Source organism: Falco peregrinus, chromosome 1 (assembly GCF_023634155.1).
Source record: "Falco peregrinus isolate bFalPer1 chromosome 1, bFalPer1.pri, whole genome shotgun sequence".
In the NCBI taxonomy this organism is placed as follows: domain Eukaryota; kingdom Metazoa; phylum Chordata; class Aves; order Falconiformes; family Falconidae; genus Falco; species Falco peregrinus.
In genome coordinates this window covers 100,708,768-100,736,392 of record NC_073721.1, presented here as the reverse complement: position 1 = coordinate 100,736,392, position 27,625 = coordinate 100,708,768, and the positions used below count along the sequence as shown (strand labels likewise).

General features: G+C 41.6%; 1 protein-coding gene across 2 annotated transcripts in view; it reads right to left on the bottom strand.

Moving 5' to 3' along the window:
* BRF1 (BRF1 RNA polymerase III transcription initiation factor subunit) overlaps positions 1-27,625 on the bottom strand; it is a 175,809-nt gene that overhangs the window by 32,150 nt on the left and 116,034 nt on the right. For both annotated transcript variants that reach the window (XM_055802849.1, XM_055802855.1), the window contains 4 exons: positions 16,315-16,373; positions 14,120-14,201; positions 13,967-14,022; positions 11,862-12,118 (listed from right to left, as the gene is read on the bottom strand). In XM_055802849.1, coding sequence (XP_055658824.1) covers positions 11,862-12,118; positions 13,967-14,022; positions 14,120-14,201; positions 16,315-16,373 — 454 coding nt within the window. The remainder of the gene's footprint in view (positions 1-11,861; positions 12,119-13,966; positions 14,023-14,119; positions 14,202-16,314; positions 16,374-27,625) is intronic.

Here is a 27,625-nt window from a genome sequence, read left to right as displayed (position 1 = left end):
AGGGTCAGGAAAGGTCAACGAGATGAGATTTATTTTTACAGAAACCTTTCCCTTCCAACCAAGGCCTCTCTAGCTAGTCGGTCACTCGCTAGTAAGTTATTTTGCTTTATACAGAATTTATGATTTCTTATGGCTTACACACACCACACTTCACATTGGACTCAGTTCACTGGCTGCAAAAAAACTCCAAGCCCCAGTGGCTTTAAATCCTTAATTAGTCCTTTCTTTGTCTTTCTTCCCTTCATGGCTTCCCCTCTCTCTGTACTTTTTTTTTTTTAAATAGAACAGAATTGAGTATTGTCATTTCATGCTTTTAGAGTTGATGAATCAGTATTTATGTTTATTTTCATGAAATGTAGGACAGTCTATCTGAGCCATACAAGATCAATGTATGTAATCCAGTTAAACCAAATTATTTCATTATCCCGATGCTTTGCTGGTGAAAAGGAATGAGAGTATTTTAAGAAGTAACAGGAAAATAAAAAAATGGATGCATGGATAAAAAGTAGTTATATTCCTATAGGGATTTAAGAAAATTTAAGGTATATGTACTCTGAACTTTTCCCATGATGAGACTGAAGCTCTTCCAGCAAGCTTCTCTCTTACACACTTGGAGCATATATGTTCTGACTTCAAACATAAGGCCCAGTAATTTTTTATATTCCAGACTGCCCAAAGGTCAAAATCACATTTGGACTGGACCAGGTTGTAGGCAAAGAAAGTTCTTATTTCACCAATGCATTCAGAAGATTTAAAGAGGTGTGGCAGAGGTGGTATAATGAACAAATACATCAGCAAAAAGTAGGTTTTTTGCACCACCACATCACTGAGTGCCATTAATGATCCTAATCTTCTGGACACTGTCCAGAGGAGGAGGAGGAGAAACCCCAGAAGGTACAGCCTGATGTAGGAATACATGTAGAGAAATACATGTAGAGGAAGCCCACAACAGGCATCCATCAGCAATATCAGCAATCCAAGCTGCTCTCCTACCTACCTTGTTCTACAAACAACCTACACAAAGGAGTTTCTTCTATTCTGTTCCCATGATTTTTTCCCTGCGGTATTTCAAAGGGTATGAATAAAGTGCAAACATGTTTAAGATGTGTCATATTTGCATATCAATTTTTCAAGCCAATATTGCTTGCACACAGTTCATTTGGCAGGAAAGAAAACAAGTGTCTAAACGACCCTCAATTAGGCACAGAATTAACCCTTAAATTGACTTACGAAAACCCAAACTAGAAGGGGCCAGCTCTGCCCCCCGTAGCCAAGCAGCAGGCGATGCTGCCTTGGAATAACCAGTCATATGTTTTAGACCATTCCAATTTCTGTCTTGCTCCTCTTCACCTAATGATTTGATTCACTGTTGACTTTAAGCTCCATCATTAATTCATCAGATGACTGATTGATTCAACTACAGCTTTAATCTGATGATTGTCTCACTCGACCTCAACAATAGTTTTAGTTAAATTCCAAATTATTTTGTTTCTCTATTGCTGCATGATAAAATCCACGCAAAAGTGTGCAAAACCTCTTTCCTATTAAAACTACCACGTCACCACTCTAGACAGGCAAAGATAACCTTACAAAATAAATATGCCAGCCACTTCATTTCACTTCCAAATGTGCATGTCTTTCATACTTCAGATCTCAAAACACCCCGATTAAATATGTTGATAACTTCTTCCAAGAAAGCGGTGCTGTAAAGTTGCATATATTTCTTTCATATATATACCACATCTAGAACCGATTCCAAATAAAGAGACAACAGACTATCAAAACATGTCCAACACTTCTATGCTGTATGGGGCCTGAGAGTGCTCTCAATGTCCAAGCATCTTCCAGTGCTCCGATTCAGCAAGGTTACACTCAACTCTGAGTATCAATACAGGTTTCAAATCCATCACACCATGTCACTCTGTAGGCTCTAACAGCCTCGGTGTATCCTTTCCCTGCCAGCTATCACCGTCCTGCTTGAATGGAAAGATTTCAAATCATCTACTGTTTTTGACAGCTGCTGAGCCAAGCGCTGCCTTGAAACAGCACTCGGAGCAAGAGGTTCTCCACTTACATGTGCACTTGGGATACGGACTGCAGGTCCTGAGGTCCATGCACGCTATGCTCTGTACCTTCCCCCCCAACATCTCTAGCAGCACAGGTTTCTTTTGGAGTGTAAAGCGTGGGGGGAGAGGAAAATGTATATAAAAGTCAGTGGTTTTCTCCCTTACTTCTTTCTGGGTCACAAAGAAGGGGTCTGTACGAGAGAAGAGAAGGAGGTGTGCTGCTCTAGAGTCAGGGGGAAGTTTCCTTGGCTCCTGCGTAACCTACACACAGCAATGAGTTTGCTCAAGCTATCGTCGTGCTGCACTGGAGGCAGGGGAAATGACTCACAATAAATTGGAAATTGAACAACAGAAGAAAAAGTCAAATTTCCTGCATATATCTTCCAAGACCACATTTAGAAGTTATCTCAGCGTGTTTCATCCTATATTTAGTAACAACTGCAGCAAGGTAAAACTGAAATCAGTCAGCACACCAGAAGCATCACTGGGTAATGGAACAGCACTTACATAAATGACTAAGTTGCAGCAGACTGGCCAATTTAAAACTAATTATGTAGATGCTGTTAAATATTATGTGAACAAACAGTACTTGAAGTTTTGCAACAAACTGCTATAACTTTCCAATACTTTATCCAGCCGTGGTGAAAGAACTGCAGTCATAACCACATAATGACTGCCAGCTATCCAGCCCGGCAATGCGTGCAAACATCAAGAAACAAGAAGCTTCATGTGACTGCTCTCCTAGTCTGGGTATTAGCCTTGGTAAAATAACGTATACCATATTGTAGTGAGGAAAAGTTAACTTTTGGGTTGTTTTGCTTCATCATTTAACAAATATTTGCAGAAGATTAAACTACATTTGCAAATCCAAAAGACATCATGCACGCACTTCGGTTTATACTAAAAAAATGAGCAGATATCTGAAGATGGACAATCAGATACTGCTGGACTAGGATCAAAGGAAAATCAATTCTGAAACCAACCATTTTCTACTCATGAAAAAACCCAAAGAAATAAAAAGAAACATTTACAGTCTGAGAATGAGCATTTCACAGAGCTGAAGCATCCTCAGCCGTGACAGCAGGACATGCACCTCTAGGGTTTGATAACAAGAGCCATAACACTTCCGATTTCTTTGTTTCTTCCCAATCCTCTCATCCCCCACATCACATACAACTGTTTTTGCTAACACATTATTAAAGTTAAAGAGACTGCGCACACATATTTATATTCAGTCTCCCATTAGACCCACTGAGTGTAATTTGGAAGAAAAAGGCTCGCAGAGTATTTTCTTATAACCAACCTGAAAATGAGAACATAGATAAACAAGGCGCTCACAATCCAGCTGTCACACAAAATTATCTTCTGGGCTAAAATTGCTCCTATTTGGTCTTAAAACACAAGACAAAATTATTTCAGACAGTCACAAAAATCCCCTCCGCATTTTTGCACTGCCCAGCCGACCTCCCTTGGAATTTGACAAGGAGATGATTTTCTTGAGTGGGAGGCAGAAAAGCAATATCCAATTTATATTAAACAAACAAGAAGGCTGCTGTAAAAATAAGGAGACTTGACCTGGGTCTGGGCCACGAGGTCGAGCCAGATCAATGCCTTTTTAGTTTTGAATTGAAGGCATTCTAATCATTTGGGGCAAATGAAACTGAGCACTGGACTCAGCAGACAATTGTTATTTCTGAAACACTCACACAAGCCTGGATGTGTCCTCCCCCAGTCCTGAAAGGTTTATTTACATCTATTTCTCAAAGGTTCTCTTAAGTCCAAATAAATGACAGCTCAGGAACACCCCTCTGCAGTCGCAGCAGATTTTGTTCCCTTATCCTTATGCTAAAGCAAATGTTGACAACATTAAATGTCTGTCCTATAAAATTTGAATGCTCTTAATGAATGATGTACAACTAGAGATGATTTGCAGCATCACTGAACTTACATAAATTGGTACAGTTCACATTGAGAAGGCTTCTTTACATTACTTCTCCTATCATTAAGCTATTCCAGGGGCATTTTTCTCCAATTATATTTTACAGAGTGAAAATACAGGTGAATTAGTTGCCATACTGAAATTTTAGCGTTTTATTCCAGTACTCGAAAACTAATGAATCCAAACCCAGGATTCTCAGGAAAAATACTCCATTTTAATAATTTAACAAGCTAGAAAACCTCTAACTTTGTTTAACTTAACTCACTGGCAGAACAAGCATGAAAGGGGGAAATGATTCTGTAACTCACCTCCTGCAGAAGGAAAAGATTGAGGGATGAAGCTTTTGGTAACCTCACAAGCTTTCTGGTAACCTCGCCCTAACGAACAGATGCTGCACACCAAAGAAGTGCAGAGCCGCTGGAGTAACTGCTGAAATGACCTGGGAGTCGATGGCAGAAGCAGCAGCACAGATGCATCCAGACCCTGCAGGCTGGGGATGCGAGCTGTGCCGGGTGATGGGTGGAAAGGAGCTCCTTTCCAAACACGGTGGAGCACAGCCATGCAGACCTGTAATCCATACGTGGTCCAGAGTTTAACGCAGCTGTATTTTCAGGGCTATCAAGCCCATCAGATGAGAAAGAAAAATGCTATCGTTGGTATCAGGGGGAACTGATCTTCAAAATGGCCTGAGTAATCAGAATAAACGTCAGATCCTGACAAACACCTGCGAGCTTCTAGAAGGATGGGTTTAGGGAACTGGGTTTGGGGTTTTTTTTTATCCTTTTCTGGGGAAAAAAAAATAATTCCCCATCCTTCTGTCCTATCTCAGTTCCAAGAGAAATGAATTTGAGGGTGAAGGGATAACCTGCCGCACTGTTCCCCAGACAGGGTGCCTCCCTGGTCTCTCGGTGGCATTTGCTTACCTCCACATTTGCTCAGCAGCGTGGTGTTAGGCGCAGAAGGAAGGCATTTTCCCTCCTGTGTCCTCACTTAATGAAGGAGGAGAGGCTGTTGGTCATCACATTTTAGCGTTCAGAAGTTAAAAACACACCCTCATTTTAAAGCACGTTAGGTCAGATACGTTTCTCTCCTGTTCTTGGCTCTGATTTATCTTGTTATTATAAAAGGCTTCTTAGCCCTATGAACAGCAGTAACCTGCAGCGTTAGCCAGGTTACAACACTACTACAGGCTTTGCTAGATCAACTCCTCAAATCAACTGTGAACAAGCAAATGCATGTGTCAGCTCCTTTCAAGGTCATTCGTAAAGCTCTCCCCCATACAGCTAACTTTAATAAGGAGATGCATGACTTGAAAAGCAGAATCTTGGAAGTCTTGAATTCATTTTTTCTTGGCTTTGCTTTTTGTAAATAAAATACTAAACATAATTTGTATAAGCTTGTCCCTCTAAAAGTTACAAGACTGGAAAATACTGGTAAGATTTATTTTAAGTGGAGGTACTTATCAAATGTCACCGTTTTCCTGTTCAAAATGACTAATCATTCTGATTAACCTTTGATTTAAATGATTATATACCACAGCAAAGCACAAACATACATAAAATTACACTCCAAAGAAATTCTCAAAGTGCAGATCACATAAGAAAACAGTTATGTCAAAGTGGTTAGAGAATTTATTTACCACGTACGTAATATTCAAACCAAAAGCTGACTCCACATGTTTAACGGGAAGGCTCCCACCACATGCACATTCTTACCCAGGAATCAGTCTAGTTAATCCCGTAGCCAACATGAGACTGGCTCCAGAGGAAACACAAAAAATATCAACCAAATAATAATTAAACTATAGAAGAAACTCCTAACTACCTTCTCAACAAGTACTCCCAGAATCTTCTGTAAGGAATTTTATTCCATGTGGAAAATCGGTGCTAGCATGTTAGTCACATATAAAAAGGCGGCCTGAAGCAGCACAAGAGAAGAAATAAAATTTAATATCTCACTTTGAGTAAATACACGTGAATTCCAAACCATGTAACAGACTTCAAAGCAGAAGGAGAAAAACAGGATATCAAAGGTAAATTAGACAAAGAGCTGAAGGCAATTCTGAAAAATAAAAATATATGGTGGAAAATTAAAGCATATAGAAACACTCTTAAGACCCCATCTCAACGGGCCAATTTGTACAGAGAATGCACACCAGCAAAGTGAGCACGGAAAAGACTCTCAAAAGCTTCCTATCTGCCAGACACAGAGGCCTGTCCCTCTCCAGCAGCTCTGCTTTGATGAACTGCTAACCAGCATAACCAGCTGGATGCCCACCAGCCCACCAGTCCCCACTGCATCCGTTGCAGTCAATGAACTTCTAGCATACCCATTCCCAAATTTTTCAACCACTACTGCAATGTCATTTTTCCTAATAAAAAAAGGTTCTGAAAGCACAACTCTCTTCCTGACAGTGAATCCAGAGTGCTTTCACCTTTATAATCACCTGGGTCTAACCAATATAAAGGTTTATCAGACACCCAGGAATCCCTTGGATTATTCAAGCTGAGCTTTGCTTCATGCTGGTTTAGATTGATCTAATAATCTGGAAAACACGAGCTTACACTCCTCCCCTCCACAAATACCAGTCTCATAATGTAAAAAAACTAAAAATACTGTACATCAAACAACTCATTTGCTTTAGGTTTACGAAAATAAATTAAAAGCCATGGCCAAGGTAGACGAAGCGTTCAGGACATTCAGCCATGCAGCTAAGTTAGGACCCTAGCCAGGACATGGTACCACGCTCAGCACAACGCTTCCACCTGCCTAAACTGTAAAACTACAAATAAAGGGCATATGATCAGTGATCCTGGATGTGAGGGTAACAGGTGGTCGGGGCTTCTTCCCTCCTTATTCCCCAGAATAAAGAAATACAGATTCTGCTGGACATCTGCAGTATCGACAAGCAAAGAGGAAGTTTTCAGGCTGGGTGCGATAAACAGTACCCCATGCCCCTTTCTTCCCACAACATTACCAAAAATAATCTGGCAAAGCCAATGACATCGAAACAAACTTCCACCTTACAAAGCAGTATTCCCATCCTGGATGTCAGGAAGGGCCAGTGGCATGTGAGGGTGGGAGCTGGGGGGAGCTAGGGGCAGCGCTCCCACTGTCCCGCGGCAGGTGGCCAGCTCCGTCTCCTCGGGCTCCCTCGGCAGCGTGGGATCATCAGGCTCTCCAAAGCATCTAAATTAGGCTTCTGCCCATACATGACCCCCCCAGGGGAATGTGATTCCAATTAGAGCCAAGAAAGTACCAAGTAATTTATCAGGTTAAATGAGATGCTGAATGCTAGGCTGTAGAAGAGTATTACATACATTCTCCCTAATAATAAAAAGGGATTTTTCTGGGGTCGTGACACCCATTGAAAAGCCAACAAAAATGTAGCTGGAGCAGACTCTAATTGAAAGTGTGCATCCTAGGGCTGGACCCTGAGCAGCAGAACAAGTCCCCGGTACTGCACATGCATGGTTCACAACATCCAGATCCCATCGCTCCCAAGTACAGATGGAGCCACGTGCCAACAGGCACCAGCAAAACCGATAGTTGATAAATACAAGTGAGACCACCGAGAGAATTTGGAGGCAAGTTTCCAGATCTGAGATCTCTACCAAGGGCTTTCATCACACTCATAGTAGGCATGATTTGGTTTTCTGTTATATATTCATATGCTTCCATTCAGAACAACCTTGTTTCATTACAACGGATTCAGCCGTGCTTTGCAGTCCTGCTTCATTTCTTCCAAGGCAAATTCTTCAGGAGATTAACCTGACACATTTACTCCCCTGACAATATATTCTGTCTTTTCTGATATCATTACCAATTTCAAGCACATAGCAATAAATGGGCTTAAAGTTTTTAAAAAGTAGTGACTTGAAACCTTTCTTGTTCCCACATTTTCTTGGTACAACGCATTTCACTTACAAGTAATGTTCTAAGATACGGCTCAAGTAAATATAAAATAAATTATTAAGCTTCTAACCAAAAGCTTCCAGCCCTAAACCCCCTCTTTATTAGCCCTGAAGAACTCCAGTGCATGGCACAGCTCTAACTGGAGTAGAGGTTTTAAGTAGCTCAAAGTAGTAATTGTTCTTTTCTAGGAGTTCAACATATTATTCTTATGCTTCATAGGCACAGACGACATTAGTGAAGATAAACTGTGCAACTGGTAATTGAAATTAAAGTTGCAACATCTATTATGGTAATATCCACTGTGCAACATCTCGAACACACAGAGAATGAGATGCTTTTGCATATGAAGCACCAATCAGGATACCCACTGGAACAAAAATACATGAAGAAATGTAATGAAATAGATTTACACAATATAAAGTTTCCTCAAATTACTTACATTGTCATTACTAGTATTCTACCATCTTGACAGATACAATAAGTAAAACCCCAGTATAATTCTGGGAGAGGTGTTTTTTTAAAAAAACTGAAAAAAATTACACAGCATTCACTTAAAGAAACCTGTTCAAAAGTCCAGTTTCCTTCTAGAAGTATTGATGTCTACGAGGTCTGCTCATCTAAAGAGAAATCTGCCTGGTCTTTGGAAGAATTCTTTGAAAGTACCTTCTAAACAAGATCTCAGAAAATAGAAAAATTTCAAAATTAGGATTTTTTATGAAATGATACGCGCATAAACTACATAGTCTTTGGAATCCAAGTAACCATTAAATGATTATAGCAGCAACAAAACTATATTAAAAGGGCCACCAACTGAAAGAATATCCAGTTTTAGCATGCTCCTGGGACCATGCTCTTCAGAAATTTCTTGCAAATGAACAACTTCTTACAAGACTGTAAAATTTGCTTATCATTACCACATCGGCAAAAAAAAGCTTTTCCAATATTTTAACTGATTAACACTGTAACTGCTACTTTATGTCATATTAAAAAAAACCAAAACACCACCCAGAGATTGCACCACATCTGGCTGGGGAAACCGTTCCTCTTACGAGATAATCTGAAGTCCTCTATGTCGAAGTAACAGCGCAGAGTATTTTATAGCAAGGGGCAATTAGAAAGATGGAGATGGAGATCAACTTCCTACTTCCAAGGTGCTACATACTGTATATGAAGACAATTTCTAAGACACATGACATACCTCATTGTATCATCTGTCCAAACCTGGTGAGGTATGTAAAATCTTGGCTTGCAAAAGGAAAGCAATAAAGATACTTCTCTATTTAAAAAATAATAATCTACTTTCCTAATTTTATACCTTTAGAGGACTGCTGCTTTAATCACGAAGATCAAGTATTCCTTTCCTAGCTTGTAAAGCTCCCTGTAACTTGGTACTGGTACCTTCTAATTGGGAACAGGACTAAATCAGTAGCTCTTTAAAATCTGACTGTAACTCAGATGAACTAAAGGGACAGATCAAAGCATGGTTATGCAAGGTGCTACTGCAGTCAGATGCAGCTTACTAAATATTGAAGACATACAAAGATAAACACGCAGGACTGTAAATCACTACAAACCAAAATGGTTAGCAAGATCTCTGCAAACGCCTCCTGGATAAAGACACATTATATGCTTCATTCATTTTCTAATGAGAAATGTTCAGGGGTTTTATTATTATTAATTGCATATAAATTACCATGATTTTTGTATCACTGGGAAACTATTTAGCCATTCACCTCTCAGAGGAACAATGCTGAACAAAGGCAATGAATGCATGGCATATAAGAACAATGCAGAACACAGAAATTTATGCATGCCATTTAAAAGGCATGGCATTTAGAATATTAGCAAAAAAATCAAAAGTATGTCATAAATCTTTAATTGTACGAAAAAAATGTCCAACTAATGGTTTGCCAAGTCCTTCATACTATTTAAGCACGAACACTGCCTACTTCAGGAGCTCAAAATCTTCTCAACTCACGTATCTGCATATATCCCCAACCTCCTCTGAAGTGTTCTGCTGCAAAATTCATTGTATCCGAGATCTGCTAATCATCATTAGGAAACTCTGTTATGCATCTTAAGGACGTACTTTAGGCTCTCGAGAGGAAAAATAAACATGTTTTATTAGCTGCTTTTGGAAAATACTGATTTGTATTTATTTAGAAACCTTTTCAAGTTGCACCACTGTTAAATTAAATATTTATGGCATGATTTTGCAAAGAGTTTAACACCTGTTAAGCGTTTAACACGCTGACTTCAACAGGAGTTCTGAGCGCCCAACATATCTTCAAACCTCAGAAGTGACAAGGTTTGGACGTGGCAAAGCAGCTTGAGCATGCGTGTTACTGCTGAGCTCTGAAATGCAGCCATGGTCCTGGCTAGTCCTACTTCCCATCGCAACAACGCATTTCAGACAACTTAATTGGCCGTATTTTACTAGAAATACCGAATATGACTCATTAATACCTGTTAAATCCAAATAAAGCATAGGCTAAATGCTGTTAGTTAATCCTCAATGCATCCTCACGTTCCTTCACTAGTGGAAAACTTAGGTGCTCAGGTCATTAGACATCACCTTAAGTAGCAACTTAGCGAGGAAATTAAAATCCACAGTGAGTCAAGAACTAGAAAGCAAAGCTGTTGATATTAACAGTGAGAAGCTGAACGAAGATGAAGTCATCCTGGTAAAACACAGAATAAAGAAGGTACAGAAAAGAAAGGGAAGACGTTTGGTACAGTGCAAAAACCTGCATCCCAGTGACAGTGGGGCCAGCGAATGCTTTGGCTCTGGTATTTGGCTTTTCAGCCCAATTGAAGACCATGCCTCTGCCCTCCTTGTCCAACGAAGTCAAAATAAGGGTTACCCATAAAATAATAAGGGTTAGTCATCCTTATTTTGCTTAGCTTCTGAGAGTTGTATGCTCACTACCACTCCAGACGAACGCTTACTCCCCCTCCCAGCTTCACGTTTTCAGGTACCCTACATCTCCCGTTCTTGCACGAATAGCACCCAAACCTGTGGCTGCCTGCCCTCCGGACCTCCCTGGCCCTTTACCCGGTTGCAACACAGGCCTAAATCTGAACTATGATGCTGAGACATCATCTTATGTTTCAGAATTAAATACCTAAATTCCCGTGGGGCACCTGGCCTATACTTCTGGAAGTAAAAAAAAAAAGTGTCTTCTAGGCAGTAAATAAATAAATAAATAAATAAAATCCAAGTAAGAAATTACTATACATAGACACATTTCAAATGATCATCTGACATGATTTCATAAACTGAAGACAAATAGAATAGTTTAATATTGCAGACAGGACACATCAATCTCCTTATGCACTTCACAGCACACTACAAATCTGCCCAGCAAGTCGAATATTCTACTCCTTAAAATAATAGCTTTCATCACACTATAAAACATTTGCAAATGCAGACCAGAAAACCGACAAGCGTATTTACTATAAAGCTTTATATTTGTGTCATCAATTAACAACAAAAGTTTGGAATAAAACTAAAATAAAAGCTAATCAAAACAGCTAGCTGTCAAAACAGATGGGAACTATATTTTTCAAATCAAGCAAAAAGCCAAAGCTTTCGAACATTTAGTGTCATGTCAGCTGATACAGACAACTTAGAAAGGAAGGACAGCAAATGTCAGGATTATATGAAGAAAAGGTGTCCCTGGCTGAAAGATTCACATTTATGAATTTCCATTGATTTTTTTTCTTTTTTTTTGATTCAGGATGATTACCTCGCACTAAAGCAGACCTCTGATATGTGAATTATAAATAAGGTGCTGCCACGACACTGCAGGCAAATAAATAAAAACAGAGCCCCGGCATTATTTTAGCCTCAAATAAATGTTTCAGTCCCTACACTGTCTGGCTCAGAAAGATACATAGACAGTCTCACAGACAGAGATATAAATGAACAATTGCAGTACCTTTTTCCCACACTGTTTACAGGGTTGGCTATATTCCTACTGGCAATAGATTTTCTTCTTGACAGCTTCTTGGTGTTGGTGCTGTCATCAGTGCTGTCATCCTCTTTCTTTGGTGTGTTACTTCCTTTGCTGTTCAGGTCCCTTAGCACATTATAATTAATTTTACTTGAGATTTTCTTCTGTTCTAACATCTTTTCAATTGCCTCTCCTGCTGTGCTGGCTTGAATTGGCTCCCGCTTCTTTGCAGATTTCTTTGGCTTAATTAAAATATAAAATTAGTGATGTAGATACAAACAAAGTTTCCTTGAAGCAGAAGGGCGAGCTGCAGTTCAGCAGTCCTGGCTCAGGTGCTGCTGATGCGGGGGGATGCAGGCGACGCGCCCAGGCTAAGCCAGCGCTCCCTCTCCTGCCACTCACCAGGACCTAGAGGTCTCTTTTCTCAGAGAGATGAGTGTTCACTTTTTGCCAAATGCCCGAACAGTTTACTACAAATTCTTTACTCAGTATTAGTAATGCTGCCAGAGAAAAAACATGGGCCATTTCTCATGCGTGGAAAAAAAAGGAGTGAACTCCTGTTACAAGAACAGGGACCCTGACAGCATCACTCAGCAGAGAAATAAAGAAGTTTCCCTGCTAAAATTGCCTTTAAAGTTAGAGTCAAGCTGGGTCATGACTCCCCTAAGCACTGACAACTCCATATTGAAACTGCAACGGTATTTTGTATCTACTCCGAATGCAGCGTGGGAGAGCATCCACCCAACCCATCCTCCACACTGGAAAAGGCCACGAATATCAGCAGCAGCTTTCTAAGCATGGACCGGCATTTACGCTGGCGGATGGGAAGCGGGAGGCTGCAGACGCAGGAGCACAGGAGCAATGTCACCTGCAACTGCTTTTCCCTGGCAAATGCTGCAAGCCCAAGCCCAGCGCTGCGCTGCGGAGGTTGATGCTGCACAGAGCCAGACAAAGAGAAATGACATCGGGGAACATTTCTAGCCATGCCCCATGCCTGGGTAGGTACGAAAAAGCCCAGAACCTCTGTTTCTCATTTGGTGTTTTCCTTTTCACAGGAAGGTTTTAACATCAAGCTCTGCAGGAGATTTATTTTTTAATGGATAATAGCCCCTCTGTTTACCTACATGGGTCAAGTGCTACCTTGAAATTGGAAAGCACTATATTAATCAAGTTCTACTCGAGCTGTCAGAAACAATACAGAGTTAGAGAAAAACTCCTGTGTTGTCCGAACAAAAAAGTGGGTGTTTCGGCTACTTGGCGGTGCCAACGAGTTATACAATTTTGAAAACTGCTGGTAGACTGCCACGTCTGCATAAACGTAGGATGAATGAGAAAGTCTGAAGCATAAAACAGTGTTTCATTGTCTGGTTTTGTTTTTATTGTTAAAATACCTAGGGGAAGTAGGAAACTCTGTCTTTCACATTAGCCAGAAAAAAAGATAGAGGATACAAACACTAAAGCTAACATGGATTTTAGTTGCATGTGGAAGATTTGACTTGTCACTTGCTCAATTACACAAAACACTAATGCCGTAAATTGTGAATATACGGCCAATTAGGCTGCTTTAAATTGCTAAACATGGAGACAGGACATGCCATTTGTTAACATAACTGTCGCATTCTTTATGAAAGGTAGAACAAAATATTCCTTCAAGTGGATCTGTTCAGTTCTTCATAAAGAAATCATTATGGTAAGAGGCAAGAAAACTACTGAAGTTATGGCAAGTACAAACAAATTCCCCATGCACACGTTAAAAGAAAAATAAAAATTTGGCATGTCTTAAGACCTCTATTTAAATAAGCAAGCAATTAGGACAGCAATCATAAATGCAAAGAGCTAGCTCTGACTTTGCCATGCACAGACTTTTCTCGTAATAGTAATTTAAAATAAAATCTTGGGCAAGAAAGTTTTACTCACCACCTGAAAAATTATAGCCTTGTAATTCAATAACAGGTAGAGATACAATAGCTTTTACTCATTTAGTGGTGACCTGTACCATTACGCCCATACATCCTACATGGAGCTGATCAGCAAATGTAATGAATTCCAGGACATTTTCAAACAGACACAATTCGCACACAGTTTAATACCTTGTGTTCCTTATAAATCCCAAGTTCTTTCTCTTTTGCTATTCTTGCTTCCTTTTCTGAAAGATGACAAAAGGGTAACCAGCATGAAAATTACACAGACTGCATACTTCAGCAACACTGGCCAAAAGGAGAATTTCAGTCCTATATACTTACCTTTCTGTTCCTTCAAATAATCTGCATTTTCTTTCATCCACAGCTCTGCTTTTATCTGAGCTTCTGTTTCGTTAAGTATATACTAAAAGACAAAACAAGTTTATCTACTTTCAGAAATCAACTTGAAAACCATGTAACAAAAGTGAATTGAAAAACCACTGGCAAGGTCAATTCACATTCTGTTCTTAAAAATACATTAATAAAAGAAAACTTGACTGAGATGTGACAAACAGAGCATTTCTAGTCACTTCTAAAGCCAGCAAAATAAGCAACATGTTTTCAAAAAACAAGTGCTCAGTTTCCAGACTATGATGGGGCGATCAAAAATCAGCCAGGACTCATTGTACACGGTCTGTAATTAACCTAAAGTGATCCTGGTTTATGATCTCTTTCATATTATATGAGAGGGTATCGTGACAACATGGTCATCTGCAAGTAATTCTGTGTGTTGACGGTGGTCCGTAATTCAAAACAGTAGGGGAACCATTGCCCTGTGCTACCAAAACAGAAACATGTGTCTTCTGGGCAGGTTTCTGCAAAGGTTTAGGCACAGTTACTGAGACTAATAGTTCAATGGCCCCATCTGTGTGAATGAAACCAGCTTAGACTGCTGGAGTTTTAGTCCCCTAGAGAGTTGGGTTCAGTAATAACATTGAGGCATTTTTCAGTTCACTCCACTTAGTCTCAGTTACATCGTTAGAAGGTATGGAGCTGTGAAACACATCTAGAACCTGTTCAGATGAATTACAGAAATAAACAGGTAGCAGGCAGGCTCACAGGTTGGTAGATAGATCTCTTCTTCAGTTACAAAAATGTAAAAATAAACCCAGAATTTAGCACAATTGTCCATGAAACAATGGAGAAGACAAATCGGGCCATCCTTCATGAACAAGACACGTCATATTTAGGCAGCAGACCCAAGACTTGTAAAATGATGTTTAAGTGCAAGAAAAACAATTTGAGATGTCTCCATCTTATGGGTTTGAGCATTCAAAATTTTGTCCTAAGTAAAATGTACATACAGGATTTAATGATAAAAATAACTCCAGTCAAATGAAACTAATGCAAGGAGAAGTCCTTCCTCCAAGGGCAACTGAGGAGAGTAAACAGCTGTGCAAGCCCTGGTTTATCAGAACAAATTTTCACTCTTTCATCTGCTTCAATTAAAAGTGGGCCATAATAGTAAAATACACTTCCTCCTAACTCAGTCATTCATTCTTCTTATGCTTTTAGAGAGTTCATAATCTTGGGCTTACAATACTACAGTCTATTGCCATGGAAATTAATATAAGGTCATAAAAGTAGAGTTATGACCTCTTCACAGAGCCTAGGAGGAGGAACGACCGTGCCGATGGACCTGCTATGCTGAAAACCTTCAGCCTTCCCACTCCTCCACACCACATTCACCTCACCCAATTCACAAGACCCTTCCGAATGCCCAGCCTAGCAAAACCCACTTCAAGGCTGAAGTCAAGCGGAGCATCTCTCTGCTCCACCATCCATCAGCAACATTTTGCAGATCAGTGACCCCTACGCAATTTCACTGCTCTCAATGACTTTGTACCCCAAAAGGAGTATTTAGCATTGGCATTATCTGTTCAAATTACACTTGCAAAGCAGTGTGGCAGCTGGAGAGGGCAACAGGCTCAGAGGCAGGAGAGCCAGACCTGCTGTGTGGCCTTCAACAAGCCGTTTTCCACAGCTGGCTGGCTGTCGTATTCAGGTTCTACGGTAAAGTGTATCTTTTACTGCCACACAAATAATAATAAATCCAGAAAATGTTACAGAAATCACTGAAAGAACACAGAAGCTGTACATGCTGGTTTTACAGTTTGGTTTCCATGGCAGCCTTCTATGTAGAGTATATCTTAATTAAATAATGAATTTAGAGCTCCACCAAACTTTTAGAAGTCCCTCTTCAGAAGACATTCTAAAACATAATTATTCCAGCATGGCAAGAGCAAGCAGCAGCAGCCTCACAGATATATATAACTTGGGCAAGGAACGCCAAATTCACAGGCTTGCGGGAACGTTAATTTTGAGATCTCAGATCACTGAAATCACTCGAACCTCTCTACAGATCAGAACGAAGAGGCAGTGAGGGGAGAGCATAACCCAGATAAGAACCGCTTTGTCCTTCTTGGATATCCAAATGCAGAAGACACCCTGGATAAGAAGATAAGAGGGAGACTTACCCGATCTATCTCACTGTCGTCAATCCCACTCAGATCTAATTCACCATCCCCTGTGTTCTCTACAGAGAAAAACACATTTTAATCAGGCAGACGTTTGTCCAAAATCTATTGCAATTCAGGTTCTATGATAAAGTAACACTTAACGATTGCCCTTCAGAGATTTGCATCCTTCCTGCATTCATCCAGGAGGTTTAATGTGTTGCTGAGTATTTTCAATATGGGGATACACATGTGTACATATTCACCACACTGAATTAATTTAACGTTATCAGCACTGTCTTCTTCAGCACTAAAAATCTATTAGACACTTTCAGTTGCCCTTTTTTCCCCCCATTTTAATTTACAGCCACAAACACTAAGCGGGAAGCTGGGGAAACCACTTCAAAAAGATGACCATTTTTTCTATCATCATAATATGAATTTATCTGTCAGAGCCTATAGGTCAACAGTTTATCCGTAAATTATGACTTAGAAAATATTTTCTGTTTTCAGGGAAGCAACATGGACCAATGAATAAAGACATCATGCTGACAGTCAATACCATGGCTTTCTTTTTCATTCTGATCTGTCATCATTTGAACCACTTACCTCATACCAGCTCTGTAAAAAGATGTGTATTAGTAAAATGGGAATTATTAAAACATTTCCAAATTTTAAAATAACTTTTAAAAGCTATGGAAGGTCTAGATAAATGTTAAACAATAATGCCTTTCCGTAATCACAATTTTACTGTCATCTTCCTAGCTTTGTATTTATGCAGACTTCTTCTGAAAACATTTTTTTTTAATATTCTATCCATTAAAAAACATTAACAGCACAGAACCAAGGCCTAATGTGGGACTGGCACAGTGTACAGCAGCAAAACCTGATTTTCCACATCACATGAATGTACAGTAGTAACACACTATTAATGTAGTTCAGGTAGAGAAGAAAATAAATTGTTCAACAAAGACTGATGCTGGGGAATGAAGCAATGTTATTGGTCACCTCTACTACCTGTAATCAAGACTAGACAAGAGATGATCTAACCAGTTTACCTGCAGAAAAAATCAACAAAACTTCAATAATCTGTAATAACAAATTAAAACTGAAATGGTGTAGAACAGCTTGGCAACTGTACAGTTCCTGCTCTCCAGTCCAGGAGATGTGCCTCTACACAAACCAAGACCTTTGAACAGTTTGATTCCCCAGCCTGGTGCTTTCTCGTGGAGCAGAGCTCCTGAGCAGCGCAGAGCTGGACCGGCAGAGGGGGAAGGCAGCTGCAGCCCTTTGATCCAACAGCAGGTTACGGCAACCAAATGGTGAAGACAAGCAAAGGTAGGCATTACGAGCACTCCCAGAAGATACAAATGATGCTCCACTTGGCAAAACTCAGGCATTTAAACCAGTTGCCTGAAGTATGTGAAATCACAGGGTTGCGAATCCAACCAAAACATCTGGTTAGGAATAAAGGCTGCACTTCCTAAGGTGGTGCAAAGGTTCTGGCTGCTCAACTCAGCAGACATTTACTGGTATCGGACACTGAGCGCTTACGAACATCTTTCCAAAAAACACTTTAAACAATCAACAGGAAGTTTTAAACTTTCCACACCAAGTTATATGCGAAACAGGTTTCACCCCAAAGAAAATGTCCTGTCACAAGGGACTTCATAACACTGTGCTTTGATTTTTTTCTGAGATTGTCTCATAAATGTACCGTGAACTTTACCAATTCAGACAAACTGATGCTAATATGACTGGAAAGGCCTTAAGGAACATTTCTCATTGCCATTATGTTTAGAAATTAACTGTACTTTAGTCCCAGGCACCAGATTTACTTTACAACCTTTTCCCCAAAATATACTTTAAAAGTGTGAAACATTTTACAGTAACTATATAACTGTTCAATATATAGGCTTTCCTTCTTCTCTGATCTCTACGGAGCCCCCAGCTCCTTGTGCAGGCACCCCACTACTCAACAGGCAAGGATGTGACCCAAGGACATGGCAGAGTGCACCCTGGCTGGAGGCTGGAGAGGAAGAAGAAAGTGACAAATTACATCCTGGTGTTTTGCTGCCTCTTTAATGTAACTCACTGGAATTTTTTAGCAAACCCTAACCATGCAAAGTGCAGAGAAGAATCACTGTATGCTGCATCACTCACTGGAGCACAGAGTATTCTGCAAAACAGCACTACATGTCCCTCCTTCTGGAACCGAGATACAAATTTCCAGTGAGCAAAATGCTTAAATGTTCACAAAGGAAAGGAGTAAATATTGTAGTCCAGTGTCTGAGACCCTTTCTCAGTCGACTGTCCACCTGGGTCAAGAAATGTTGCATTACACAAAATAAAATAGCTCAACAGCAGAGTGCAAGAGTGTGCCCAGGCCAGAACAACCTGTCTGCTAGGTCATAAGAAGTTTGGGCAGAAATGGGACGTGAACTGGGTCTCCCATATTCTGGGTAAGCGCTTTAACCACCAAGCTGTAGGACAGAAGGGGGGATGGCCTCCCCCTTCTTTGTGTTATCTACCTTTTTTTTCTCTCAGTGTTATTTTGGGGGAAAAAACCCCAACTTTCAATTTGGTTTACTTGAGTGAATAAAGGATTAGGGGTTTTTTCCCATATTCATCGCATCAGATAGACTAAAATATAAACTATCTTGGGCTTGGAATTAGGGACAAAGAAAAAGGAAGCCAAACTCAAAAATTACTGGTACATTCTGAAAATCGCAGGCTAGAAAATCAACATTTGGAAGTGGCGACAGAACTACACAAGTCACTGCTCAGCTTCACATAAAACTGCATCCCAAAATTGTTTGTTGTAAAAACTGCCACAGCTTCTTATGAACAATAAAAATATCCCACTGAAACTAAGCTGCCACTGCTTTCATTCATCATTAAGCACCTTGCTCCTCCCATGCCCTGCTACATTTTTGGCTCAGAGGTTTAAAATTTAGTATGTCACAGTACAGTAGGTGTCTGTTGCCTTATACAGCCCTAATATGCCAGATTGAAAATGATGTAATTTCAGACACCATGAGCAATTTCACATGTCATTTTAAATATAACTTGTTACTGAATTAGGTGCTAGTTTTTCTCTTTGGATCAATTAGCAATGGGGACGGAAAACTCATTCTTCAACTGGTAAATTGCAGAGAAAAATCCAGAAGCAAGTTCTAAATAATAAGCATTTCTGAGACCCCATAATGGCAGTAGAGGGAGTAATTGCAGGATATCCTTCTGCCTGCAAGTCGCCTTTTTTCCTGCCAAGGCGATAAGCATTCATTAAATGTGAGGGGTTTTCAGAAGAGAAGGTGCCTTCAAATCCCTGGTTTAACACTTCCACTAGGGAGGAAAAAAAAAAAAAAAAAGGTGTTCTGTTACAGAATGCCAATTCAAAACAGAATACACCCGTTTTGATCTGAAATTTTCCACGGCAATCCTTCCCAACATGAGTAGACCCTATCAGCCATAACTATCCGTCTGCTCGATGTTATACGTCTTGCTCCAGGACACAGAAAGTAAATCACTTGGGTTTTTTATATACCAGAAAGATCTTCCCAGCTGCTAAACTTTTAAAAATAATTCCTAAATGATCATTTTTTCTTTTAATAAAAGGGTCGAAATGAAATGTTCAATGAAATAAAAACACAGATGTGGCCAACATCTGGTCCAACCGCTTAAAAGCTTATTTAAAAGCAGTAGCATCACGTGGCACGGCTCTTAGACATTGTGGATTTCTTCTGCTAAGAAAAACAACCACTTCACTGCAGGGCACAGGCAAAAATAAGTTGGGCATTAAAAACAACACCCCCACCCCCAAATCCACTTCTTAAATGAAAGTACTATCAGGAAGAGCGTTGAGCAAGGCAGCCAGGAGCACACTACTCCATCCTCACTTAACGTCTCCGTGGCACTTCTAGAGCTTTCCATCAAGGTCCCAAATGAACTACATTCATGCCACTTAAAATCATCAGTCACCCAGCCAGCTCCCCCAATATTTAAAATAAAAAACACAAACACCAAAAGCCCTTTCTTTACAGCCTTTTAATGACTTTCCAACTGATTCTAGTAGATGCAAGGGCTACAATCAGACACTGGGGATTAGGTTTGTAAACCTGCAGGATTATTTACTGTTCTTGTCATTACTAAATGCACGCTAAACCCTCTTTAACACACCGTCTCCCCTTCTCCCTACCTCTGCGCAGCTAGTTAAACGTATACATACATGCTATTATGGGGATTTATTACAGAAGAATCATTCCAGCTGATATATTTTAAACCCCACATTTTTAAAAACAGCCATGTGAAGAATGTGTTTTTCTGCTTCTATTACAGGAGGCAGCACTATTTATTGCTCTGCCTAGATAAGAGGATTTCCTTACAGACAGAAATGGAGGCTGAACACTTCCCAGGAAATCCTCTGGAGCAGATATAATAGAAGGCACTTGGTGCTGTGGGCCCATGCAGCAAATACACCCTGCATCGCACCGTTTCGTAGCAGTCAAAGAGCCGAAAGAGTTTAAACAAAGAACCCTTCCACCTATTCAGCTAAGCACCCCCAGCATTTAAGAAACAGTTTGGGGCTAGAGCACCACAAAATCTTAAAACAGTTGGGAGAGCCTTTTTCACTAATAAAAAGCCGTAAGCAACAAACCAAACGACCTGAGCCCGGGGCACCAGAAATAGTGGGACTGATCGCTGCTCTCCAGGGAGGGATTAAAACCAACGGGAGCCACAGAAGGCTCCCACAGACTGTCGGAGGAACCTGACGGGGCAGAAACGCTTTTGCAGCTAAATCTGATGAGCGGTGTCGGTGCCACTTTGGGATTTGTAAGGAGCACAAAGGGAAGGTGGTAGCTTAGCATCAAAAAAGGCACTGCACAACCACACCAGAATATAATTGATTAGCTGATCAGAGGGGACAAGAACCCATCTGGAGGGGAAGATAACTGATTTACCAAGGGGCATGAAGAGAACAGTCATTAAGTGGGTAACCGGGAGGGTAGCAGCAGCGGCGCAGGGCAGACAAAGTGCCACAGTGATCAGATAGGGAAGAGAAATGGATGTGAAAACGCTGCAGCGGCAGCAGCAGCGCGGCATGAAGTGCGGCATACGAAGATCAATGGGTGTGCAAATGAATCTGCCGCACGCCAAGGGGCACGCAGAGTCCATGGGGCTGTATGAGAGCGGTACATGGTGAGTTTTATTAATATGGGGCTAGAAGCCTCTGCAACAGGCTGAGAGGTTATCTTGGCAGTTTTAAACTGGTGCCAATCTCAGTGCTCCAGATAACGCACCTCTTTGTGCAACCCCAGCCTTCCCCGCCATGCCCCGATCCCAGAGCGTGCAACCGCGCAGCTGCCAGTGCCTCTGCTCCCTCCGGTCACCTTCAGCAATGTCATCGTGTGCCATCAGAAGCATGCCACAGAAACAAAACGTAAGGAGTGAGCAAAATGAATTGCACTCACTGATGAAATTAAGGTCACAAAATGCAGGACGTTTACACTTGTATTTAAGTGAAAGCATTTTTTATTTTATTGTACCTGAAGCCACCTTGAAAATTACAGCCTACTCCTTCATAGTGCCAATTCGACACCAGGATTTAGGTCTGACAGCGTACGGAGCACACCAGGCTATGCATACAGCATAAAGATAAATGAAGTCTGTCACTTATATTATTTCCTCCTGCCAAGGCAAGGTTAAGGGGTCCTCTCCAGCTGAAGCCAAGTTTCCAGCCTGCCAGCTCCTTCAGAGAAAGCAAACACACTGCGCCACGCAGAGTGAGGCCCCTTCTTCTCAGAAATGTTCCTTCCTGCCGATGAGGGATGGCAGGAGGCATTGCTGGCTGGCGCCAGCCTGCCCGGCAGCACCAGGACACGCAGCCCTGGCACTGCAAAGCACCCACCGGCCGGCTCCTCGTGCTTGGACTGGAAGTATAGAGGCAAAGCCCAAAAGGGTGCAAATGAAGGGCAAAGAGGGAAAAGATGTGACCTGATAAAACCAAAGAAATTCCACATATATGCTACGTACCCTACAATTGCAAGCACGAGAGAGTGGCTCTGCAAGGCAAGCCTGCACAAAAGCAGGGATGAACAAGCTCATTAGCTCCTTCCTCACTCCTGTCTGCTGAAAATAGAACCTTCTCACAAAACGAAGAGGAACAAGAGCTGGGACCGATCCCAGCTGGTTTGCAATCACTGCACAATGCTCATCCATGTCGCTGTAAGCAGGAGGCTTTCCTACAAGATTCAGCAGAACTACAAACCCTTTAGTAAGTGCCTGCATCTCTATTTCCTGACACTGATTCAAGCTCCAGGTGCTACGTCTGCCCTACGGCAGCCAACGGACACCCGACAGCCTTCCCGCATTCGCTGCCTTTGTACAGCGGCCACAGAACAACTACCCCATCGCAGGAGCCGAATTTCGAACTTGTGTGTTTAATGGTATATGGGAAAGAATTATGAGAAAAGCTTTTCCTACCATCAGTCATCTCTCACAGAACTTTTATTAGACACTGAACACATTTTTTATAAATTAAATTTCTGTTTCGAAAAAAACCCTCAACAAATACACCAAACCACCAACCCTGCTGCTTTTCTGGCAGCAAACCCACACTGAACCAAATACTATTGTTTCACCTCACAGTCCACAAAGGATCTAACCAAACCACATCCACACATTTTATATTCAGTTAAAGATTATACTGCTAGTCTAACAGACATGGAAGTTTGTTAAACACTATTTCATCACAAAAACAGTTAATCACTCCATTCTCTCCAGAAATCCTCCCTGCAATATATGTTTTTTGTTCAAAACCAGTCCAGCAATAAACAAAGCCTTTCTGATTCTGAAGAATTTTCTTTGAAAAGGTAAGCTCATGCTTACTGAACTACATAGCAATATAAAAAGCCCTTACGAAAAAATCCTTTCAACCTCCCCAAATAAATACAGCTGAAAGTTAATCTTTTGAACATCTTGACACTGTCCTCAAAACCAGCAGCAGATGTTCCTCTTCTGGAATAACGTTCATGTCCCCCAAACACCTTTTGAAAACAGTGAAAAAGAGCATCCTTTATGCAACCTACTTGATGCAACCCATCATTCTCTTTTAAACTCACAACCCTGCTGCCACAACCAAGTGCTCAGAGGATGGCTGCTCTGAACAACATGAAAAAAGCTATTTGTTGCTGATGAAACCAATAACCATCAGCGATCAACTGGACAAATACTCACCTGGAAACATACTAATTAGCTACCACAAATGACATTTTCCCGCTCCAGAGCCCAGAAGTGGTACGAGCTCCCATGCACAGGCACAAGTCTTCTCCAACTCAAAATTTCTGCGTCTAGCAACACCCAGACTGGTCCTGCACTCCTGCCAAAGGTGTGACACACATCTCAGCGCTCGTCCATAGGTTCACCTTCTCCTGCCTGAGTAGTTACGGACTTAAAAGTTGTTAAAATGGAGAAAATATAGGACAGATTTCCCTTACTTATTGCTCTTTTCCATCCGAACACCAATTCCCTGCTGTATTTTCCTCCTTTGCCTTTTATGCTGTTCTTGGCATCTTTTTTCTCCTTTCCCTTCCCCCACCCTTCCTTCTTTTTGGTGCCTTCTGGCCTCTATTTTCTGATTTTTTTTTAATCTCTGCAGGGTAACAGTTTATATAAAGGGAGAGGCTAGGGAGAAGAACTGACCAGCATCTTAATCAGTTCCCCTTTCCAAACCCTGCAAGTGCAAAGCGCCGCCGTATCTCTTGCAGAGGGCGAGGGCTGTACAACGCCCTGGAGAGCCGATAGCAAAGTCAACTGGGCTCAGATCCGTCTCCAGCCCACTCTCCTCGTGCTGCCAGACCACTATGTAAAACAGCAAGAGCACTTTACACCCGAGCCAGCCATAAAGGGAACAGCTGGTTTAATGTTTAAGTGCTGAAGCATCATTTCTGCAACTGCAGCTTGCCGGTTAAGAAGCCAGGTCTTGCTGTGGGCGCTAAATGCTCTGCTGTGCATCCCTGCAAGCCCAGGATCCTTGCCTGGCCGGCACTCAGCCACCCCAGCAGAAGGACATATGCTTTATTGAGAAAAATACTCCTGTAACCTCAAATAAAACTAGGCGGTGAGCTCTGCACTACAGAGAACTTAAAAAGCAAATCCTAGAATTTTGCTTGGATTATTTTTATTTCTATTTTTTTTTAATAATGAACCGATTTCTGTCCCACCAGGAAAAAAATTTAAATGTATACAGCCATATATACACACACAGTTTTTAAGCTACAAAGATACAGGGAAAATTTGAGGAGACTTGCAATACAACAGTTTTAGGTTAATTTGACTGATCAGAACTCAAAAGCAAAGCTAACGTATTTTCCTAGGACATTCACTGCTGGCTCTAATGATAGCCCAAAAATCAGAGCAATTTGCCTTTAGCAGAAGCACAAACGGTTGAACTGTCATGAGCAAGTGCAAACAGGAGCCCAGGCGAGCTCTGACACACCTCTTGCCTCAACGTCAGGGTTACCGCACTCACCCTTGAGCTCCCACCCCACAGCCCCCCACCCCCAGGACAGGCACTCAGCTTCCAAAGGCCACAGACTTACTGCCACATGAGCCTGGCCTATGCCAACTGTCCTGCTAAAGACACAGTCTTCTTCTTGCTCCCAGGACTGTGGTCTGGACCAAAGAGCTGCTGCCAGTTAAGAACAGCCTAGCAAAATAACTCACCCAGAGAAGCGAGAAAGAGGAAGGAGCTGAATTTCCATTTACAGTTTTCTTCTAATCACTCTCACTGTCTCTCAGCAAAGGTGGGCTGACTTCTGCACCCTCCTTTGAGGTTCAGAGCTGGTCTATGGTAGATCTGGCAACGAGCTCAGCACCAGCCACCAGAAGTCACCTGGACTACAGAAATACTTCAGCAATTAGCATTAAGACAACACCACAATATAGTATACGCAATTATAAACCTGAGTCTTTATTTAGAGGGGGAAAAAAACAATTTGCATCCTGGACATTTACTGCACTGTCCAGGCAGGCTGGATGGTGAGAAGCTGTTAACTGCAAGAAAATTACCATGTAAGAAATTTCTTATTTTGTTACCCAGCTTCCTCCTACCTTTATTGCTAACAAGAAATAGCAAGCAGAGAATTATAGAGATGGGGAGAGGGAAGAGAAGGTAAAAGTTTATTATTCTTATTATTTAATATTACTATAGTAGAATAACTAGCAAGAGCAGAAACTCCCCTGAAAAAAACATAACCTTTGTAAATGAAGCAGTTAGGTGGGAACCTGGCCCAAAGGAGAGCGCCTCAGTGGCAGATGGGGCTGGATTCAGAGCAGCTACCAGGCAGTGTTTGATGCCACTAGGGCTATCAGAGGCATGGAGCAGAAAGAGATCACACAAGTAAGATCCTGACTCTGATGCAGTGATCAGGACCACCAGCTGGGGTTTATAAACCTGCAACAGGAGACATGGGTTTGAATTCTTAAAAGCTGGTAGCTACAGAAATGCAGATCTGTGTTAAGAGCACCAGTCCATTATGCAATAAGTGGCCGCAGCCAGCACAGACCACGCTTTTACATAAAAATCACGGCAGCTGAACTGGTTCTTGTTAGATTAAGTGCTATCTTTCTGCCTCTGATCATGCCTAATGGCTGAGCAATGGGTAGGTGGTAAAGTACTTCTCTGTCTTGCTCTAGACCCAGAGATCTCACAGGAGCATTGCCCCAGGGACCAATGCAGTGTTGCATCCATTCAGACAGCTAACTATATGAAGATAAAAGGATGGCTCCAGGTGACGCTGCAGTAGTGCAAGCTCCCTTGGTCATCCGGCCAAACTGCAGCAGAGTCCTGCGGAAGACAGCACATGTACTGCAGCAAACTCCTCACGAGGACATGCGCACATTCCCTCCTCCTCTCCCCAGGTGTTTTAGGGACTGCAGCGGGCCTTTTCCCAGATGCACAGTAGACAGTGGCAAAGATTTTAACATTTTGCCTGCAGCAACTCCGAGGCCCCAATGCCTTGGCATTTGGATAGACTGAACCGTAAGCACAGCATAATTAGCATGTGTACTCCATATGCCTGAGATCCATCACTATAGCGTTGGAATGCCCTCCGACACCACAGCTTTCCAAGGGAAGAAAGTTGTGGCGAAGTTCCTGGAGAAGAATTTGTCTTATTCTCCAGGAACTGTGGAAAAAGGCTCTTTCGTGCATAGGAGGTTTCAGCGGAGCTGGAGAAATAACCTTTTCCCGACAAAGCCCAGCAGCATGATTCACCTATAAATAATGGAGCTGATTTCAAAGCCGGCCTTTCAAGCTAATGGCTATCAGAAAGGCCAGCCATATGCTTGTACAACCTGTCATTCTGATTAATCTCAACATCTGACTTGTATATAAAGTTTATATAGTAACAGGACTATATTTAATATGTCATTTTAGCTACATTACATATTGCTGATTTTACAGTTTCTCATGAACCTGCCAGTCTTCTCCAGGTTACAGGCACACAAAGGACCCTGCTTAAATGTTGATTAGATGCAGAGCGAAGCAAAGACTTTCAAAAGATTTTTAGTAAACCTCAAAAAACAGGTAGACTGGTAAAACATTCAAAGAGAGCACTGGAAAAGATAAGGTCCCATATCTACATGTCGTTATTTTTTTATTTGAATATATTCAATCTCTATTCAACACAGCACTGCAGAGGCAAGAAGGAAGCCACACATTATGTCTCAGTCTCACATACACTAAAAGGATTCATGGCTCTTTCTGCCACGCACCCATTTTATTTTACAGCACATGGCATAATATCAAAGTTGCTCTTCTTTAATTAACTGAGTAATGATGCTTTCCCATGAAGCTTAATCTAAGTTCACCATAACACATTGTATTTTGGCACCACTTCTCAGAAACATGACTACATGGTCCGCAGCTCATTTGGAGAGAGGGATGTGCATTTTGTGTACCAATTCACTTAAACACCTTCAGCATTACATGCAATACAGATCCCTCTGATTTGATGCCAGTGCCAGCAAGTGATGCCCAGAGCCTGGAGAGGGATGGCAGGTCAGCAGGAGAGCACCTCAAGAGCAGCACAAAGGAATTCCAGCCGCTCCGGCCACTCAGCCAGCCTCACCGGGGGCACAGCTTCAATGCCTCGATGCAAACGCGCGCAGCATGGGGAACGAACCAGAGGAGTTAGAGACATGTGCATGCCCGAAGGACTATGATCTTATTGGCACCACAGAGATGTGGTGGGATGGCTCCCATGGCTGGAGAGTTGGCATGGGAGGATACAGGCTCGTTAGGAAGGACAGGCAGGGGAGGCGAGCAGGG